General features: G+C 42.5%; 1 protein-coding gene across 1 annotated transcript in view; it reads left to right on the top strand.

The window, feature by feature from the left end:
* DYNC2H1 (dynein cytoplasmic 2 heavy chain 1) overlaps positions 1-16361 on the top strand; it is a 613609-nt gene that overhangs the window by 316409 nt on the left and 280839 nt on the right. The window contains exons 69-70 of the mRNA XM_040339316.1: positions 6382-6516; positions 10884-11027. Of these exons, the coding sequence (XP_040195250.1) occupies positions 6382-6516; positions 10884-11027 (279 nt within the window). The remainder of the gene's footprint in view (positions 1-6381; positions 6517-10883; positions 11028-16361) is intronic.

The following is a 16361-nucleotide window of genomic DNA, read 5'->3' on the forward strand; positions in this document are numbered from 1 at the left end:
CACAAAACAAAGGTGATAAAAGCCTCCTTTGTGACCGTATTTCCTCGCGCCTTGTCGGACCACCTATAATTCGATGGTAAGCAGTGTATGTGGCTCACATTGGGTGCGGAATTGGATCTTTCTTTCATCAATTGCTTCCCTTCACCCGTTGTAATTGTTGCACGGAACACAAAGGAGGATTTCAACACCTTTTTTTTTTTCTGACTTTTCCTACATAGTTGCTATTTACATTTATGAACATTATATGTTCTACATTTCTGGTAATTTGTGTTAAATTTCTAACTTGATAGTCACTTTTTAGCGCTGCACTGCCATATATGATTATCTTGGAGTTTGTATCTTGACTTTGATGCCGCATACACACGACCGTTTTTCAGGTTCTAAAAAGATTTAGATGGACTTGACTAACAAATTAATACCGTGTTCCAGTCAACACAGTTTTAAGCAGTTACAGCGACAATTTATTTTCTTGTGAGATAAAATTTGTACATAAAAAGAATAAACGCAATCAATAAAAGAAAAATATACTGCGCTAAGGAAATGAATTGATGAATATAAAAATGTGATGAAATTTAAATCAATAAACAAAGCACAACACCTAAAAAAACAAGTGATATTCATGTAACAAAATGTGGAAAAAAGGGGGGAATTAAGGTTGCGCTAAATCTAAAAATTGTGCAAAAATGGGTAAATATAAATTAAAAAAATAAATAAAGATTGATACCCCTCCAGGGGATGAAGACTATATACCGCACAAATTCAAACTGATTAATGAAAAATTTGTCCAAAAATCAATAAATAGAATATAAATGTCCAATTCACAATAGTGACTCGAAAAAACTGTAATAAAGTGAAAGAATAGTCCACCACCAATTTGATTGAAAGTTGATTGAAAGTAACTGCTCCTCACGGTCACACCAGGAAGAAAAGATGAGTGAGTGCCCTTACCAGAGTTGTTGAACCCCTTGTTAGATGAGGTCAAGAAGGCCTGAACATCCACCCTGTCAAGGTAATGAGAGATCCCAGGGGCTATGCGTTGCTCCACTCCCAGCAGGTCCTCACTTGGCTCAAGATTATGTGTGTCCCGTGAGATGAAACCCTTAGGTAGGTGGTTGTCACTCCAAAAGGCAATCCGCTCTTTGTTTCCAGAGCTGACCAGACTCAGGCTGGCTTGCACCGACAGAGCCCTGAGCTCCCAAACTGTTTACAGAAAGTCAATGAGCTTCCTGTCGGTGCTGGGCTCAGCCTCCCCGCGGGACTTCCACTGTGCAGGCGGCTCCGCTCTGCCCCGTCGCTTTGCTGTCACCAAAACAGGAACTGGAGAGCCATTTCCTTGTGGCAGGAGCACGCGTCCATGTCCCCCTTTTTTTCTATAAAATAAAAAAGGCTGACCACTATAAACAACCCTGTCCATGTTAAAAGGTTTGTCTCAACTCTCTAACTGCCAATTTTGCTGGACAGCTTGGCCTGTAGTGGGAGGTTTAAAAAAATAACAGGGCCAGAACACCATGTGAAAGAAAAGGAAAACAAGAAAACAAATTCAACCACCACATTAAGGCCTCATGCACACTCTGGCTCGTTTAAATACTTTTCTCCCGACAGGAGAAAAGCAGCTACAAAAACGCCCCTAAGCCATGTTTTTTTAAGCGTGTTAATCAATCCATTGTCCAGAATATTGATTTATTCTGGCTATTCAAATGAAAAAATACTCAAGCGCTAAAACTGTCTAGCGCTAATGCGTGTTTTACTCGTGTTTAGGAGCATCATGCGTTTTTATGCTCAAAAGCATCTCCTGAACACACAAATGATGTTTTTTTTTTTTCTGCTTCTAAACTCCTGTAAATGCCTATCTTGTGCATGGACACTTAGATTAACATGGATAGGAGTATAGAGGCAAAAACATTAGAAAGCTTAAATTCCTGTAAAAGCAGCATTAAACTTTTCTTTAGAATATGTTGAATTAATATTATGAAGCAGGGTTTTAAATATGGTTGGATCTTAGGGGACGCCTAGTTTTTTAGATGTACATCGTTTTGTTCTTTGTTTCCAGTATACTACTGAGCCTAAATATTCTAGAGTTATGACAAACAACTACCATTGTTGTGCGTAAATACCGTATACAGTGAGTTGAAAAAGTATTTAAACCCCTTGAAATTATCCACATTGTCATGTTACAACCAAAAACGTAAATGTATATTATTGGTATTTTTTTAATGTAATAAACCAATACAAAGTGCCACATAATTGTGAAGTGGATAGAAAATGATGAATGGTTTTCCAAATTGTTTACAAATTGGGGCTTTTGGGTTGTGTTTTGTTAAATGTGATTTTTCTTGTATAATTTGTCTGTATTGTCTGTTTGCATATATAAAAAAAAAAAGGATGCGATTAAATATAGCCTACCTTTTATGTAGTTTAATCTCTATATAAATACAGCTGTACTATGAAGCCCTGAGAGGTTTGTTAGAGAACCTTACTCAACAAACGGCATCATGAAGGCCAAGGAACACCAGACAGAGAAAAGTTTAAAGCAGGGTTAGGTTATAAAACAATATCCCAAGCTTTGAACATCTCACGAAGCATTGTTCAATTCATCATCCAAAAATGGAAAGGGTATGGCCCAACTGCAAACCTACCAAGACATGGCCGTCAACCTAAACTGACAGGCTGGGCAAGGAGAGCATTAATCAGAGAAACAACCAAGAGGTCCATGGTAACTCTGGAGGAGCTGCAGAGATCCACAGCTCAGGTGGGAGAATCTGTCCACAGGACAACTATTAGTCGTGCACTCCACAAATCTGGCCTTTATGGAAGAGTGGCAAGAAGAAAGCCATTGCTGAAATAAAGCCATAAGAAGTCCCATTTGTAGTTTGCGAGAAGCCATGTGGGGGACACAGAAAAAGTGGAAGAAGGTGCTCTGGTTAGATGAGACCAAAATTTTAGTTTTTGACTTAAAAGCAAAACGCTATATGTGGGGAAAAACTAACACTACACATCACCCTAAACACCCCCATCCCCACCGTGAAACATGGTGGTGACAGCATCATGTTGCGGGGATGCTTTTCTTCAGCAGAGACAGGGAAGCTGGTCAGAGTTATTGGGAAGATGGATGGAGCCAAATACAAGGCAATCTTAGAAGAAAACCTGCTGGAGTCTGCAAAAGACTTGAGATTGCAGCGGAGGTTCTCCTTCCAGCAGCATAATGACCCTAAACATACAGCCAGAGCTACAATGGAATGGTTTAGATCAAAGCATATTCATGTGTTAGAATGGCCCAGTCAAAGTCCAGACCTAAATCCAATTGAGAATCTGTGGCAAGATTTGAAAATTGCTGTTCACAGACGCTCTCCATCCAAAGCTTGAGCTATTTTGCAAAGAAGAATGGGCAAAAATGTCACTCTCCAGATGTGCAAAGCTGGTAGAGACATCCCCAAAAAGAGTTGCAGCTGTAATTTCAGCGAAAGGAGGTTCTACAAAGTATTGACTCAGGAGGGCTAAATACAAATGTACCCCAGATATTTATTTGTAAAAAAAAATAAAACCATTTAACATTTTCCTTCCCATTCACAATTATGTGCCACTTTGTGTTGGCCTATCACATAAAATCCCATTAAAATACATTTACGTTTTTGGTTGTAACATGACAAAATGTTGAAAATTTCAAGGGGAATGAATACTTTTTCAAGACACTGTGGGCCAGATTCACAGAACAGATACGACGGCGTATCTCCTGATACACCGTCGTATCTCTTGTTCTATCTATGCGGCTGATTCATAGAATCAGTTCCGCATAGATAGCCCTAAGATCTGACAGGTGTAATTGACTTACACCGTCGGATCTTAGGATGCAGTACCTCGGCCGCCGCTGGGTGGAGTTCGCGTCGTATCCCAGCGTCGGGTAGGCAAATTAGCAGTTACGGCGATCCACAAAGGTTTTTCCCGTCGTTACGTCAACGCAAGTCTTAGTTTCCCGTCGCAAGTTAGGGGTGCTATTAACATGGTGTAAAATTACTCCACAATGTAAAGTATGCCCGTCGTTCCCGCGTCGCTTTTGAATTTTTTTTTTCCCGGCGTAAGTACGTTACGCACGTCGCGATTCACAAACACGTCGGGCCTCCGTAAGTTCGCGCAAAGCATGTCGGGAAAATTGCGAACGGAGCACGCGCAGTACGTCCGGCACGGGAGCGCGCCTAATTTAAATGGTACCCGCCCCATTTGAATTGGGCGGGCTTGCGCCGGACATGTTTAGGATACACCGCCGCAAGTTTCCAGGTAAGTGCTTTGTGGATCGGGCACTTACACTGAAAACTTGCGGCGGTGTAACGTAAACGGGTTACGTTACACGGCCGCAATTCTACGTGAATCTGGCCCTGTATTCTTTATCTGGTTGATGTTGGGCTCACTCTCTATTTTACTCTTTCCTAGTTCTGTAGTAAAACCAGTTTATTTAGAAAAAAAAGTGACAATGAGGATCTCAATACCACTTTTCTTTCTCGTACATCACGGGACACAGAGCGGCATATTCATTACTATGTGGGTTATATGGAGTACCTTCAGGTGATGGACACTGGCAATCTCAAACAGGAAGTGCCCCTCCCTATATAACCCCCTCCCATAGGAGGAGTACCTCAGTTTTTTCGCCAGTGTCTTAGGTGTTGGTCATGGAATAGCTTGTCTCTACATCCTTGGGATCAAGGCAGGCTAACCGGATCTGTCCAAGGTGCCTCAGAGCCAAAGTGGACAGTACCCGGGCCCCTAGCTAGGGGGTTTTGCCCATAATGCTTCTCTTTCAGAGAGCTGGATCCTGGGCCCAGGACTTAGAACCTTTTGGGGTGCCTAAAGTCCCTGTTTGCCAGGATGCTATATGGGTCCAGGACAGTGGGTTCCTTTAAAGGACCCCAGGGCCTGAAGGTCTAGACGCCACCCACGGAGATGGGGGAAGATTGGACCACTTGCTGTGCAAGGTCCTGCGGCATGGAGCAGGTAAGAAAGGGGGGTCTGCGGAACTTGGTTCGGCAGCAGGCTCTCCAGGGGGGATCTTTTGGGGGAGTTTGCCTGAGTATGCTCTTGCATTGGCAGTCTGGGGCCACTATGTCTGTATAAGACAGGATGGTCTGTGTTTTTACTCCCCATATGTGTGATCTCCCTGGTCTATGTGTTGCAGGTTCTATCTGGCTGGGCGCTAAGTGGGGTATTAGTGTGTGCCTACTCTTTACCCTGAACTAGGGAGGTGTCTGCGCCTACCTGAAGGTTCTTACCTGGCCGGGTGCTGTGCGGATGTTTCCTCTGTGTCTTGTCTTCTCTCCTGCGTCCCTGCAGCATGCTGCTTCCACCATGGCCCCCCCGTGACACGGGCACGCGCGCGGGCGCGTGCACAGCGATTTATAAAAAAAAAAAGATGAAATTCGCGCCGTTTTTAAAGGGGGGGGTGGGACGTTGGATCTCATAAGAGGAAGGGGCGGCCCTTCCTCTGTGCTGTATTGGCTCAGTTCATTTCTGAGCTCAGGAGAGGAGGACACAGAGCGGCAGCAGTGCAAGCCTGATGCACAGTGGCACCCGGTGGCGCAAGGGAGTATTGCAGTTCTGACAAACAGAACTAGCTTTTCAATCTAGCCTAAACATTTCCTTACAGCAGGTGGATTCTTGCAATTTCTCTTGTGGGGAGACAATGTGATTCCGTAGAAAAAGGGAAAAAAGGGACTCAGGATCCAGAAAATCCTAAAAAATTTAAAAAAATAAATATATATATATATATATATATATGCATAATTGAAGAAAAAAAAAAAAAAATAGGGAACACATATTGGTCTCCCCATTGGGTTTTTTGGGCATTAGTTGTTACTACTGTCCCCTTAAAACCGCATAGTTTTTTTTTTCTCCTACCTACATCAGTCAGTTGTTGTAAGTAGGGGTGCCTCGGTATTGTACCATGGCTTCCAAAGCATCAGGATCAGGGGAAATGGCAAGAGGTGCGGATGTGATCTGATTTCAGCCATACAAAATGTATGGTTGAAATCGCACCGCACAGAAATTGCATGTGATATGCATAGGAATGCAGTGCGATTCCTGTGCGAATTACATGCAGTGTCTACATCGCACAAATTAACACAGCTTTTTTTTGTTTTTTTACATAGCCTTGAGAAATATGGGCTGTGACCCACTGAAACATTACTTCTATACTATTTTGGAAGACCTATGAGTGCCAACTATATTTAGTGTTCATTATATTGTCTCTAAAATATATATATATATATATATATATATATATATATATATATATAAAATAGGTTCAGTTAATACTGTGATGGCTCTGACACTGTGTGTGTAATGTATATACTGTGTATGATTGGTGCTATAATTCTGATATTCCTGTTCTTCCAGACACTGGCTACTTCCCAGGGAAACATTCTGGAGAATAAAGAGTTGATAAACTCCTTGAATCAGACTAAAGCCAGCAGTGCCCTCATCCAGGAGTCTCTAAGTGAATCAAACAGACTGCAGGTTTCTCTAGATCAGGTACTGTCATTATATACTATCACTTACAGTATATATTAGATATATTTTCTATTTAAGAGACTTCAGTTAGGTAATTGCACTTTGTGAACTCGATGGAAGAACTTAATGAAGTGGTGTTAAAAAGACAAAATTCTCATAATTGTTTTTGACTTATTTCCTTGCAATGATAGAACGTCTAATACCTCATCCTTCGATTTTGCTTTCAAATGTCCTTATTTCTTCTGAGAAATCCTCACTTCCTGTTCTTCTGTCTGTAACTCCACACAGTAATGCAAGGCTTTCTCCCTGGTGTGGAGTGTCGTGCTCGCCCTCTCTTGGACTACAGGAGAGTCAGGACGCCCACTAACACACAGCTCCTTTCTGCAAAGTAGAGAGCGTCCTGACTCTCCTGTAGTCCAATGGAGGGGGCGAACATGACACTCCACACCAGGGAGAAAGCCTTGCATTACGGTGTGGAGTTACAGACAGAAGAACAGGAAGTGAGGATTTCTCAGAAAAAATTAGGACATTTAAAAGAAAAATGGAAGGATGAGGTAAGTGAAGGAGGACTGCACTAAGGTAAAGGAAGCTATTTAGGAAAAAAATTGTACCTTTACAACCCCTTTAAGGCCCTTACACACGATCAGAAAATCAGGTAAAAAATACCGCTTTCGAAATCGCAGCGACCGTACGAAATTATCCGAGGAGACAATCACAAACTATATTCTTGTACAAGTGTACGATTTCCATTTAATCAGTACAGTTTTTGTCCAAAAATACAGTACAAATGCAATTCAACACATAACATCACTTCTGAATTTTTATACAGTTGTACAAGAATTTTTGTACTTTAATAACCTCTTCTTTTTTTAAAGTGGTTGTAAATCCTCTGAAAAAAACAAAACAAAAAAAGAAAAAACCTGCAAGACAAAGGCATAATGAGCTAGTATGCATAGCATACTAGCTCATTATACATTAATTACCTCACATCAAAGCCCCCACAGCGGTCCTTGTCCCCCTCCGGCGGCCGACATCTCTCCCGGAGTGACTTCTGGGTATCGCGGGCTCTGGCACTGTAATTGGCCGGAGCCGCGATGACGTCACTCCCGCACATTGGCGTGGGAGCTGCCGGCAACGGCACACGGACTGAAGCAACGACACATACATGCCATTGCTTCAGTTTGCCCCAGTGCGCATGTGCCGATGACATCGGCACATACAGGGGGTATCTCCTAAACTGTACAGGTTTAGGAGATATCCTGGGTAGCTACAGTTAAGCCTTATTATAGGTTGTCATTAGTTGGCTACAGGCAGGGAGGGACATTTCCTAACTGCCGGCTCACACTACAGCAACTTGGGATCTGACTTGTAAGTTCTCAAGTCGCCCCAAGTCACTTGACATAAGAAATGCCATAGGAGTGAATGAGAGCCGTCTTAATGTACACTCCTGAAGTCACTCTGACTTCAGAAAAGGTTCCTGTACTACTTCAAGGCAACTTCTAGGCAAATTGTACCCATAGACTTCAATGGATGTTACCTCCAAGTCGGATCTCCATCTATATTGAAGCGACTTTTCTGGAAAAAGAAAATAATTTACTCAGATACTCCCCACATTTACCCAGGCAACCCCCTCTTGACCACAGAGCCAATTATTCTGTGATTGGCCAAAGTCGATGTTCAAATCGCCTTGCAAAGTTGCGCTGTAAGTCGGACTGCCCCTGTGTGAACCGGCAGGCCCGGATTTCCCACAAGGCCACTGAGGCCAGGCCTTGGGGCGGCAGGGCTCCAAGGGGCGGCAGTGGCATGGAGTCCCCCGACGCCCAGAAGATACAGTTAAGGGCGGTAAGTTATGAGGGAATCCACTCGCTCGTTAACAAGTGATTGCGGCGATGTCGCCGAAATCACTTGTAAAATATGTGCTCCCGTCCGTCCTCCCCTCTCCCCCCCACCCCACATACCTCTCTCTGCTGGCTCTGTCTTCGGGACTCTGTCCTCCCCCCGGCCACCGAGTCTGTCTCCTGTCCCTGCTGCCGATGTACACAGTGAGAGGGGAGAGCTGTGCTCTTCCCATCTCAGCTGTGACAGGAGTTCTAGCACAGTGCTAGGACTCCTGTTTTGGAGGTGACAGGGTCAATAAAGAGAACATGTCACCTCCAATTGCTATCACACAGGAAATTGTTTTCTCCTGTGTGATAGCAAAAAAGTTAAGTGAAAAAAAATTGATAAAAAATAAATAATAAGAAATAATAATTAAATTAATAAAATAAAAAAGTAAAGAATAAGAAAAATAATAAGAAAGATAATAAGAAAATTATACCAAAATTTAAGAAAGTAAGCGACAAGCTACAAATAAAAAAAAAAAAAAAAGTGATAAAGTAAAAAAACAAACAAAACATATTTGATCTAACCGTGCCGCACATTCTCTGTTGATTTTGGGGGGGGGGTTCGGTTGGCGGGGAGGGGGTGCATTGTGGAACCTGGCCTTGGGGCGGCAGGGAGAGAAAATCCGGCCCTGTGAACCGGCACTTAGTCTCCTTTCTCTCAGTAATCCGACTATAACATTTTACATTTGTAGAAAATCACCAATTGAGAGGTTAAAGAGGGCTGATACACAGCCAGGTAACTGCACAGGCACCAGGATTTTCATGCAAACGCTAATGCCCTGTACACACGAGCGGAATTTCCGTCGAAAAAAAATGGGATGTTTTTTCCGACGGAATTACGCTCAAGCTTGGCTTGCATACACACAGTCACACAAAAGTTCTCTGAACTTTCGAGCATAAGAACGCGGTGACGAGCATGTGTCAAATTCTTTCTGAGCATACATGGTTTTTTTTTCCCGTCGGAATTCCATACAGACGAACACATTTTTTCCGTCTGAAAAATTGAGAATCTGCTCTAAAACTTTTGGTGGCGGAAATTCCGACAGCAAAAGTCTGATGGAGCATACACACGGTCGGAATTTGCGGTGAAAAGCTCACATCGGACTTTTGCTGGCGGAAAGCCAGCATATTATTCCTGGAAGTACAGTAGATACTCAGGGACGGATTTGCTCTCCCTGCCGCCCCAAGGCCAGGTTCCACAATGCACCCCCTCCCTGCCAACCGAACCCCCCCCCCAAATCAACGGAGAATGTGCGGCACAGTTCGTTCAAATCGGTTTTGTTTGTTTTTTTACTCTTTTATTTTTATTTTTATTTTTTTATTTGTAGCTTGTCGCTTACTTTTTTAAATTTTTGTATCATTTTCTTATTATTTTTCTTATTCTTTCCTTTTTTATTTTATTAATTTAATTATTATTTCTTATTATTTATTTATTTGTTATCAATTTTTTTTCACTTAACTTTTTTGCTATCACAAAGGAGAAAAACATTTCCTGTGTGATAGCAATTGGAGGTGACATGTTCTCTTTTTTGACCCTGTCACCTCCAAAACAGGAGTCCTAGCACTGTGCTAGAACTCCTGTCACAGCTAAGATGGGAAGAGTACAGCTCTCCCCTCTCACTGTGTACATCGGCAGCAGGGACAGGAGACAGACTCGGTGGCCGGGGGGAGGACGGAGTCCCGAAGACAGAGCCAGCAGAGAGATGTATGTGGGGTGGGGTGGGGGGGGGGGGGAGAGAGGGGAGGACGGACGGGAGCACATATTTTACAAGTGATTTTGGCGACATCGCCGCAATCACTTGTTAACGAGCGAGCGGATTCCCCCGTAACTTACCGCCCTTAACTGTATGTTCCGGGCGTCAGGGGACTCCATGCCACTGCCGCCCCTTGGAGTCCTGTCGCCCCAAGGCCTGGCCTCAGTGGCCTTGTGGGAAATCCGGGCCTGTAGATACTTGCCCTGAATGATGCCTGAACAAAGATGATTCTGTACTTCTGGTAAGAAAAGCAGATAGATGGAGGCATTGTCAAGGAGAGTGCAAAGTTTTGGGATTCATTTTTGCCATTGCACATCTCTTGGATGCAGGAGATTGTTTGTTTGTTTTTTGTTGTTTTTTTTTTTGGTTTGGAGAGTGCTCTGAATAATGTGACAGTTAGCAAATACTTGCTAATGTTCTAATTACACATTACTTGGCTTGCCCACACTTAATATGAAAAGATTTATGTGAGGCTTGGTCTAGTCCTCCTAGAATGTGTAGCAGGGAGGGCATTAAGTAGGGTGAACGCACTAAAATGGACAGGTTAGCTCTTGCTGAAGCGCTAACAATATAGTAATTTGTGCTGGGAAAAAAAATGTTTGCCGTACATCAAACTGATTGATGAGAAAGATATTTTAAAAGTGACAGGTGCTTTAGAATTATTTTACATTTATTTTTTTTGGTTGACCATTAGATGGCAGTAAAAGCCCAACATGTGATTTCATCCCATGTCTTCTCTTTCTGTCTGCAGGAGCGGAATGCCTATCTTCCTCTGGCAGAAAGTGCCAGCAAGATGTACTTCATTATCTGTGACTTATCCAAAATAAATAACATGTACCGCTTTAGTCTAGCCGCTTTCCTGAGACTCTTTCAGCGAACTTTGCTGAGCAAACAGGTATGTTTCTGTTGTCAGCCGCATGGCATGTTCTAAGCTCAATTAACCAATTTAAAAGCAGCAAGGTGAATAATTTGACATTCAAGCTTCATGCCTCATTATGCAATATGACAACATATCATTTAGTTATGGGCACACAATTTAAAGTGTTTTGTAAAAACCAGTACCTGATGTGTTGACAAGTAGAATTCAGCGTTCATACTGTCCTGAAGAAACTTGTCATTATGAAAATAACTTTATTTGTTTATATAGTTCCAGCATCTTCCAAAATGGGAAACTACAGTGGCTATAACGACATTTAAAGTAATTATTCGATCTTCTGCCCTTGTTGTTTCAAAGGGGTTGTAAACCTTCATGTTTTTTGCACCTTAATGCATCCTATGCAGTAAGATGAAAAAACACCTTTAAGCGTCCGCCCCCCTGTTTTACCCACCTGAGCCCGAATTTCCGTGGGCACGTTCCCGCCGTCCTTCTCTCCACGGAGTCCCGGCTTTGATTGGATAGACTGATTTATAGCAGCGCAGCCATTGGCTCCCACTGCTGTCCATTAAATCCAATGACTCGTGCACCGGGGGACAGGGCCAAGTCATACTCTCCGTGTCTATGGACGCAGAGTGTATGACTTGGGCGCGCCCACAAGGTAACCCCCTCGAGAGAGCGCTTCTCCTAGGGGGTTATCTAATGCGGGGAGGAGCCGCCGAGGGCCCCCAGAAGAGGAGGATCGGGGCTACTCTGTGCAAAACGAGCTGCACAGTGGAGGTAAGTATAACACGCTTGTTATTTTTTTAAACAGAGCTTTAGTATGACTTTACCTTTGGATAGAGAAACAATTTTTTTTTCTGCCAGTAAATACTGTATACAGCCCACTTCCTGTTTCTTGTCTTGTCGTTAGCCAAGGCTTATTACATCATGCACAGTGCTCTCTCTCTATTGTGAGAGTTTGTCAAGAAGGGAAGGGAGTGAGTCATACGAGGGCCAATCAGAGCTGCAGAGCTGGAGGTGTGCCTCTGTGTAAATCCAGGAAGTGAACAGGCAGCGGTTTCAGCTGCTCATAGTTAAAATGGTTGCACACCAGACTTGGTGGAGGGGGATTTCTGCAGCATCTTTAGCAGGTACAGAATCACAGTATATATAACATAATATGCAAAGTGGTTGGAGGGAAGCTTCAGAATGGCAAAGATGTTTTTATTACAAATTATGTGAGCAGACATTCCTCTTTAAGTTTGAGTAACTTTTTATGTCTGCCAAAATAAATTTCTGAGATGTCAAAATAAACTGTAAGCCCCCGGTCAGACCGGACAATTTCAAATCACATGACAAGCCACACTTTATTGTCCGCATTGGAAGCGGTCATATTTTAAAACTAGGCCCTTAAGTGTTTAAATTGTTTATTTGCAAATTTTTCCTTCCCATACATTTTTTTTTCACTTCCAATGTACTTCTGAGCTTGCTAGAATTAAAATTACTACTCCAATTCCCTAGAGCTCCCTCTTCCAGGAGTGTCATTACTCTGTGCTGAGCTAGCTCCTCTGCCGCTCCCCTCAACTCTCTACATAATCTTTGTAACTGCTGTAACTACTTTGAACACTCAAAAGTGTATATATATATATATATATATATATATATATATATATATATATATATATATGTATATATGTATATATGTATGTGTGTGTGTGTGTATGTATGTATATATATATATATATATATATATATATATATATATATATATATATATATATAGTTGTATTTTTTTAGTAGAGACCCTATAGAATAAAAAAGTGGGTATTGCAATTTTTTATGTTGCATGGTCGTGCAGCGGTTTTTTAAATGCATTTTTTGGGGAAAAAATACACTTTAATGAATAAAAAAAATAAAATACAATATTTACCCCAATTTTCTGTATAATGTGAAAAATTATGTTATGCTGAATAAATAGATACCTAATATATCACGCTTTAAAACTGTGTCTGCCCTTGGAATGGCAGCAAACTATGGTGCCTAAAATACTCCATAGGCAACGCCTTTACAGGTTACCAGTTTAGAGTTGCACACGAGGTCTGGTGCTAGAATTATTGCTCTTGCTCTGACAATACCTCACATGTGTGGTGCGATCACTGTTTACATATGCATGCGTTCGTATTTGCGCATAATTACAGGGAGACAGGGGTGCTTTACATTTTCTATTTAATAATATTACATTTATAGAAAACTTTTTTTTTTTGGATTAACTTTATTGCTATTACAAGGGATGAACAACATCCCTTGTGACAGTGTGGGCCGTGACAGGTCCTCTTTTTGTAAAGATCTGGGGCCTATTAGACCCCAAATCTCTCCTCTGGCCTCCCATGCAGCCTATCAGACCTAGATCGGTCTGATAGGCTGCTTTCCTGGCCACTAACCGCCAGGTAAACAGAGAGGCAGAAACGGAAGTGACGACATTACTCGTTGCTTATGGTTTCCAGGGTCACAGAGGGAGAGAAACAACGTCTCTCTCTCTCTCTGTTCCATGAAGCCATCGCTGCTGGCCACATCGCTCCCAAGCTCCACGATCAGACGATAGAGCCTGCGAAAGGAGGGGGGTGTGACCCCTTGCTGCCACCCACAAAAGCGATCAAGTGTCTATGTTGCCACTCTAATCACTCCTACTAGAAAGGGAATCGCTGGCTGAAAAAATCCATACCGGGATGATCTACTTACACACAAGGTCATCCTATGGGTTGGAAGTAGTTAAAAAAAATGCTGCATGCTGCAGCATGAATGTGGATGCACATAAGAAATGTCACAAAAGAGCAGATAACTCTAAATGGACAAGCATTCTGTGAACTGTTGAATGGATAAAATATAAAAACATTTCATGACTGTGAATGAGGTAGCCTTGAAAACATGATTTATCCTTGAAAACAACAATAATGTGTTACAAAATAGCTCATAAAATAAAAGGTGCATTTTGGATATCACAGAGCCGCACATCAATGCAGACACACTAGTATTAGAATGAATGGCTCCCTGAGGGCCACACCCTCTTTTTTGTTAAAACAAGCCATATTTATCTTTATTCATTCACAGACTGTACAATAAGATTAAACTCCAGTTAGTTCTAAAAGACACACATTTATGCAGCTCAGTATTCGTAAAAAATGTTGAGATGTTAGAAGTGTAAGTATCTGAATTTGACTTGGTATCCCCTTTCTCTAAATTCTAAGCTCAGAATAGTAGAGGGAGAAGCAGCACTAAGAGCCAATCAGTGGGGCTGTAGTGCTCATGTCCTAACAAAGAACATGCTGATAGTTGGAAATAACAGTGACAGAGAAAAAAAGCTCATCAGTCTGCCAATTCTCTTTTCACTGTACAGTCACAGACTGTGGGAAAGACAAGACCAACCAGTGCTACTTAAAGTGGAAGGCAAGTCAATAACCAAACTAAGCTTAAATCTTTACCCACCCCCATTCTAAGCCTATTCTATGTACCCTGTAAAAGGAAAGTTACCTATTCTGAAACCGTGCCAGTCCTGCCACACGGTGGGGTCCCAGCGTTGGCTTCAGTGCAGAGGCGGGTGAGCCGACAATGGATGCCCCATAGTAAGCCTATCTGTGATGTCATGGCCCAGGCTCTGCAGCCATTGTTGGCGATCTCTACACTGAAGCTGCCGCTGGAGAGATCATGAGACCGGAGAAACTTTAGAATAGGTAAGTACAGGCATATTTACTTTTACACGGTAGACAGAATAGGCTTAGAATGTGAGTGGGTTCTAAAGGCTCAAGGTTTTTTTCCTTTAGGCCCCGTACACACGACCGAACATGTCCGATGAAACTGGTCCGCGGACCAGTTTCATCGGACATGTTCGGTCGTGTGTACGGCCTAGAGGACAGGTTTCCTGGCCTAGCGGACAGGTTTCCAGTGGACAAAAGTTTCTTAGCATGCTAAGAAACTTGTCCGCTGGAAACCTGTCCGTCGGACTTGTCCGCTGGTTAGTAGAAGAATTTGTGTACCCCCAAGGGGGGTGTGTTTCCTCAGTGGGACTTTTTGCTTGGGAGACTGGTTAATAAGTAGAGATAATAGACTAACTAGTCATCAATTTTTGTATCAAAAGAGTATCAAATTTTTTAAATATTGTTGTTCATAGACAACACATAGAAACTAGTATTACAACATGGGGTAAAAGCATCCAAATGACCAAAAAGGAAGGAAAGCGCAGCCTGGGGCATACAATTTGTCAGAGGCGTTAAAACATCAATGATAACAGCATAAGGAAAAGAAAAAAATATATATTATAGCGACAAAAATTGCAATGAAACCCTCAGAAAACGGTCTAATGAGTACAGACAGATGTGCCAACGTTTCGAGGCTATGGAGAGTAATGCCTCTTCATCAGGGCAAGGGTGGTGCAGGACTGTCGCAGTACAATCGGTTAATGTATATACAGTCTCTCTCGGGAGGAGATAGAAGCTGCTGTAATGCCGGTTGAAAAAGTATGTCCAAGGGCCATTAAAACAAGTTTATTCACACAATATCCTCGTATGGGAAAATATGTGGTCTGCAGGTGCTGTCAGAGTAGAGACAGCGTCATGGGATGATTAAACCAATGAAGATGGATCATGGTACATCATGTGATGACAAACTCAGGCAGACTGCCACTTATATAGATTTATTTCAATCCAATATTTGACAGGGAACCCTTAAGAGGAGAGGTCCACCCGGGGATGATATAAAATGTAACAGCTGGCTACTATGCCTTATGAAAGAGGCTGAATTGATCCAAAAAACGAGGAGTTGTGACCAATAATCTGTTAGATGGTCACAGATCCTCATGCAGCTGCAGCCCGGGGAAGAAATCCCGCGCATGCGTCAAATTGATTCGACGCATGCGTGGAAGCATTGAACTTCCGTGTTTGAGAACATCGGTGTCTTCTACGTCACCGCGTTCTCTGTCCGCGGGGATTTTGGTCTGATGTGTGGACCGTTTTCATTGGACATGTCTCCTGTGAACAAGGCATTATGCATTGAAAAAACATTGATTACACCATCAACACAGTGTAGACAGGAATCTCTCTCGCCAAGCAATTGTATTTTCACGGTCAGTTTCCCCGGCCAAAAGCTGTCATGGCAGTTTTCCCGACAGGAAAACTGGTCGTGTGTACAAGGCATTAGGTTCCACATTGTATATGCAGTAAAGCATGCTTGTTATAATCAGACTGATTTTATTTTTGTGGGTTTAGTAACACTTTAATGGTTCTGTCTGAACCATTGACTGATTGCTACCCAAGGAAGAGGGTGGCCCTATCAGATAGGCAGTATGGGGCCACACAATGTCCAATAGCAGCCCTGATTTAC

Source organism: Rana temporaria, chromosome 2, assembly GCF_905171775.1.
Source record: "Rana temporaria chromosome 2, aRanTem1.1, whole genome shotgun sequence".
NCBI classification, from domain to species: domain Eukaryota; kingdom Metazoa; phylum Chordata; class Amphibia; order Anura; family Ranidae; genus Rana; species Rana temporaria.